The 6,000-nt window shown below is 40.8% G+C and overlaps 1 protein-coding gene across 1 annotated transcript in view; it reads left to right on the plus strand.

Moving 5' to 3' along the window:
* The window catches only part of RELCH (RAB11 binding and LisH domain, coiled-coil and HEAT repeat containing), a gene marked incomplete in the record, with an annotated part of 1,574,926 nt that overhangs the window by 637,127 nt on the left and 931,799 nt on the right, over nt 1–6,000 (plus strand). The window contains 2 exon segments of the mRNA XM_044065183.1: nt 3,960–4,055; nt 4,182–4,205. Coding sequence (XP_043921118.1) covers nt 3,960–4,055; nt 4,182–4,205 — 120 coding nt within the window.

Consider the following 6,000-nt stretch of genomic DNA (forward strand, 5'->3'; position numbering starts at 1 on the left):
AGCATGAAGTGTGCTTTGGAGAAATTTTTTATGATGTTTCCCTAATCGGGGGGTGGGATGTGGATGTCTAGGGTGATTAGCTTGTGGTCGGATCTGACCAATGAGGAATTGACCTCTGGTGTGGAACACCGGTTGTCCATGTTGGTAATGACCAGGTCTAGGATATTGCTGCCCCTGGTGGGGTTGTGGATAAGTTGATCCAGGGTGTTGGATTTTTATGAATTCCAGAAAACGTTGAGCAAAAGAGTTGGTACATGAGTAGTTTTCCCAGTTAATGGTGGGGTAGTTGAAATTGCTCATTATTAGGGTGTTGGGTTGTACCGTAATATTTTCCAGTGGATCAAGAAGTGGAGTGAGAATCCTGGAGCATGGTGGGCGATCTGTAGCAAGCTACAGTTTGGATTGCGGTCTTGCCCAGAGTTGGTTGCACTTGGATAATCTCATGCATTATGCTGAGCAACTAGCCTGGTGGTGTGGATATCCTTAATGAATATGGACACGCCTTCGCCTTTAGTGTTTCGGTCCAGGTTAGGTGGCTGAAAGGTGTGGTATGAATTATATAGTCTGGTAATGCAGGGGTGCTCTCTGAAGCCTTGAACCAGGTCTCTGTCACTGCACAGATGTCTATGTTCTCCATTTTAAGGAGTGCCTCGAGTGAGTGCATTTTGAGGTTCAGACTTCTAGCATTGAGTAGCATTGCCCTCAGATTTTGCTTGCTTGTGCCTGTTACAGTGGTGAGTCTGTCATTTGAACCTTGCCTACAAAAGGCACTATAGGGATGGCAAGAGCCTTAGCCAGTGTCCGGAATCCCAAGGGTGACAGGTGCAAGCCATCTCTGGCAAAGCATCGTTGTCTGTCGAGCATGTCATCCCAGATAAACAGATACTGGATCCCCTTAGAATGACACCTGTAGTCCATTGAGCTTTCCACGGCTCTAAGACCGTAATTAAAGTATGTAGCCCCTATTTTAGCCTTCTACAGGCTCCAAGCTGTCCACATGTACCCTTACTTTGATGATTTGTCTGATTCAAGTTACTTCCCTTCACAAAATTCTTCAGGGCTTACAATTCAAGATCAGTCTCTCTCAGAACCTAGGCTTCACCCTGAATTTCACCAAGGTCAGTCTTCTTCATTCATGTTCTGTGGTGTATCTAGCTTGCCATCTCAGCTGATCTCTGATGATGGATTTACTTCCTTTAAACTAGTCTAATGTTTATCACTGACAAAGCTATCCTTGATATCGAGAGCCTTGTGATATTTTATCCTCCATCCAGATTATCCTGTTTGCCAGATTGCAAGGAAAATTCACTGGTACCTAAAATCCATTTGGGCACAGCATCTTCTTTCCACATTCTTCTATTGCCATTCGTGAAGAAATGCAAAGAAAGAACTACACTGATGAATCACTCAGATAAAGTAAAACCTTTGTATTCCCTTTCTTATGCCTCTTCAAAATGTCTCCATGGACAGATCAGATAGTGGCTTGAGGACATGTTCTAAAAAGTTTCAAAAAAGGATGGTGAAAAAGCATATAAAAATAATGGAAATGAAACCGTGATTCTGGCACTTCAACCCCTCTGTCAATTATGGTTCCTAGGAACATTTCAGATACTGATAGACAATACGACTGCCTTGTACATCAACAAACGAAGACACACAGTTTTACTCCTGTGCAGGCTAACAGTGTTTTCTTGAAATGTTGCTTTTCACCACAACATTCCATCAGACCAGAACAGTTTGTCAGATTACCTGAGCAGCTTCAAAGTCAGACCCTGCAAATTGAGGGTGAACATGCAGATCGTTTTACAGAATGTCCACAAGTGTGCTGCCCTCCAGACTCCCATTGAACCAGTAGCTCAGAATTTTTTTTGTTCCAGGGCCCCTTACAAGAAGCCTGTGCAACGGACACATTCTTTTTTCACATAGAAAGGGTTGTTACACGCATTAAACACGTTCTCAGTGACCATTTAGTTTTGTAGCTAAGTAGGACTGGGCAGTTATGCAAGACGTTGTCATAGCTGTGTACTTCCCACTTTGTCTACTAGGATGAACTGCAAAACAAATGTACTAGTTTGTTTAGCTGCTGTAAGAGTTAATACTGAAGAAAATACCATTGTCCTTTTAACATTCTTTTCCACTTAACTGTACTTTATGGGATTGACTGTAGTTGCTCTAACAACTCAGAAAAAAATGAAAGCAACATGAGGCGGGCTTTTTTTTTTAGTGGCATGAGCCACTACCATCAAGGTCATCCCTTTCTGAGAATGACATTGTCAGTAAAAGTGGGGGGATGTAAATGCGTCTTATTGTGCCCTTTAGGAAATCATGCACCTAAGCTAATTATTCCATCAGTAAAACACACAAGAGTTGACCCAGTAGTTTGGGATCTAGGAACATATGGAGACAGTAGTCTGGCCTTCAACCAAGATAGTAAGAAAGCCATGCTGTGTTGCCCATCTCATAAGAAAGGACATGACATCCATGTACAAGGAAGTTATAGTACCACTCTACTCAGTGATGGGTCTGATGAGGGCTGAGTACAGTGCCCCTTTGGCATGTACCTAATCAAGCACTTGCAACAGCTGGAATGCCTTTAAAGTTTCCTCACTTGGAGAATGCAGGGTATGAATATCCTGTCCTACACATATCGCCTTAAGGCACTATCTCTGTACTCAGTCTCCTACAGTTTGCTGTGAGGTGAGCTATGCCTGAAGTATAAGGGATTCTCAGAGATAGCTTTGATGGATCTTTTGCACATCTGCAAAACAAAGAGCACCAGAAACACTAGATCCAAGGATCTGAACTTTGCCTATGACATAAATAGGGCATGCTGGAGAAACTGATTTGTGTCTTAAAGGATCCCCACAGTGTGGAATAAGCTCCCCATCCATGTGAAGCAGAATTCATCCCTGACCCTATTCCAACAGAACATTGCTCATTGAAAGGAAATCACAAATTCACTCGTGTCTCCCATAGCCCCCATGTCTCTGATGTACACTCTTGTCTCTGATGTAATGAGGTTGACAGTAAGTAAATTAATCCCTAGTTAACATACTGTCTCACGCAACCCTTAGCTATCTCCGTACTAACATACCCCACCATATAGGTGTCCAAGGTTCTCTAGGTCAAAACTGGGTTGGGTTGCACTGCCGGGCTTATAAAGACCCTGGTGGTCATTAGCCGAGTATAAACCTATAAATCTGTGAACACAACTGTACGTTATAGGTGTAACACTGCTGCTGTAAGCTGTTGTGCATAACTGACATTCACATCATAGACTTGATTGTGGTTGTGAAAAAATGCATCCAGTATTACAAGAATGTCAAAATTCAGGAGTTCAATGCATTGCTAAACTTTTTTTTTTTTTAGGGTGTGGGTGTTCAACTTCTGTTTAAAGTGATTCCGTCATGACACATTATCTCAGTGGAGTTACTGCTGTTTAGACTGGTTATTTTCTTATATTGTGTACTGTAAGTACCACCTGCAAAGCTGACTCTCCCCTGTATTTTTGCTTATTGGCTGCAGTATTATCAGTTGTATAATGAATTAATGGATTTAGGATAGGGATAAATGCATGTAACATGCAGCAAAACAAAGTCTGTGATGGTGTCATGACTTTGGTAGCATTTTTGATTGCTCCACCCTAGGCATACAAGTCAGGTTTGGTGACACTGCTCCTCAGTAGGTCTTCATTCTGAATGCATTGCTTGTCCTTAATCATTCTTTCAATCTTTAACCAGAGAAGAATGCATAGACCTGGCTTTCTTTTCTCTGGGTTAATGAATATGCTTTTTATATTTTTTCCTAATTTCCTGAAGATTTACAAGGCGTATAGAGGGAAATAGAGTCTAATTCATGTTTGTGGACAGTACATTTCTGTTAGATGTCATTATCTTTATCTTTAAAACATGGATGACAGCATTTCTTTCAGTTTACATTATTTGTTTTGGTGTACATAGGTATCTCGAATTGCAGAAAGCGAACAGAGTGTGATTCTAATGTTGGGTCGCTGCCTACCACATATAGTACCAAATGTTTTGCTTGCAAAGAGAGAGGTAAGATAAATGTTGCCATTATTTTCCAGTGTCCTTTTTCATTCCATTTTCCAGTACTAGCCAAGTTTTAAAGAAACATTTTTTGCAATCACATTCTTACTTCTGTGCATGCATCTTTGATCTTAGAGAATGACCTCGTACCTCTGTAAGGTGAGTTAAGTAAGCCTGCATGTTCTAACCCCTTTTCTTATTGCTTATTGCAGTACTTGTTACTCCTTGCAAGACTAATTATATTGGAACTGTAGGCTTGCACATTACCTCATGCTGTCAGCAGTTTTTGTTTTATTGTTTATGCGGGGGGGGGGCAGGCTTGAAGTTTAATTTTCTGACAAAAATCAATGTACTTAACAGTATTTTTAATCTGCATGCTTTCTCTGCTGTGGCTGAGTATTTGAATAAGATACATTTCTGTTTTAGCTTCTGTTAATTTTTAAGGCTGTATAAAGTTGGTATGTTGCTGTACTTGCTTCAGGTGGCGGCTATGATACAAAACCCTGTCCTCCTTGTAACTGTCCTAATTAAATTAACGCCCTTTGCTGACATGCATGAAATGGCACATTACTGTACTCAAACCAGTATAAGTATATCCCTAGGAATATGTAATCCTGTTAATTTTTTCCTTAAAAATGGGCCAGTCTGTTTTCCAGCTACTCTGAGCTTCTCATTATGGATCAGCTGAACTAAATGACCAGATATACAGCATGCCCCACACCTATATATTGTCAGTTATTTGGCCGCCTTTATCTGGTCAGATTGGTTTGGATAATAGAGCACCAGAGTTGGCACAACCAGAGTGGTGAGGCAGGTAGGGAGAATACAGAGTTAATACCCTTTTCTTTAAATTTCTGCTTAGTCTGTGAGGCTGTCTGTGCACAGCCATGAAAACTTACTGCAGTATGATTAAGGGCATCTTAGGGAAGATGATCTTCTACATTGAGAAGATTGTCCAGGTCAGCTTTCCTGATAGTAAGCTAGATGGGTGCACAGTATCATTTATGTATGGGTGAACACATTCTATTTAATTATTGGTCATGTGTGCAGAGGAATAAAGCCCTACCTGTACCTGTAATTGACTAGCATTACAGGAACTTGGTGGACAAGGCAGGAGAGGAGTGAGCATCTGATACCTGTTTACCAGTCCTGGGTGAGGGGGGGGGGGTGCACCTTGATTTGTTGCATTGGTGACAGCTGCAGGATTGCAGGTGTATTACCATAATATAAATAGACCAGTGTGTCCCCTTTGTAGGCTGAGGGATCACTTGGTTAGGAAGTTGCTTATACTTTGAAAGCATGTATTCCTATGGCCGTCATATTGGAGCTCACAAGGTTGCCATGTCGATATGACAGTCCACATGACATGTGGACTGACACGCCTTAATAACTGGCTGTTGTCCCCAGTGAGAAAAAAAATGATCAGTTGGTTATAGGAAGGAAAACCACTGGATCAATTCTACAGATGGTAAAAAAGACAAAAACAATTTTCTTTAGTTAACAGTTATGCCATTGCTTTTTGAACTCACCTTGATCATCAAACAGCATCTTAAACTACCTCAGAACAGTGGCTCCATAATGTAGGCTGCATTTATTTATTTTATCTAAAATGTTTTGAATCCATGTTTGATCTTTTTTAGTTGTTGAGTTGAATAAGAACCTTGTACAAAATATACAGGAAACGTTTGAAGTATGTGCAGTAACGCTGGACAACAAGCTTCCTTATTTGAGGAAATATTGAAGTAATGCTTCCAGGAAAGGAACCAGAGAAATGTGTTGTAGGGAGAAGCAGGTGCAGTACAAACTTTTGTAGAAGTAAAGATGAAAAAAGTGCAAAGTCCGATAGCATAATGGTTAGACAACAGCATTTAGACATCTGCAGGAATTATTGCAGTTTTGTAAGGAGCAATTTAAAATAGGAGAACATACGCAGTATGGAAGGGCCATATCTTTA

The sequence above is a fragment of the Protopterus annectens genome, chromosome 3.part0 (genome assembly GCF_019279795.1).
Source record: "Protopterus annectens isolate FY-2018-M chromosome 3.part0, PAN1.0, whole genome shotgun sequence".
In the NCBI taxonomy this organism is placed as follows: Eukaryota; Metazoa; Chordata; order Ceratodontiformes; family Protopteridae; genus Protopterus; species Protopterus annectens.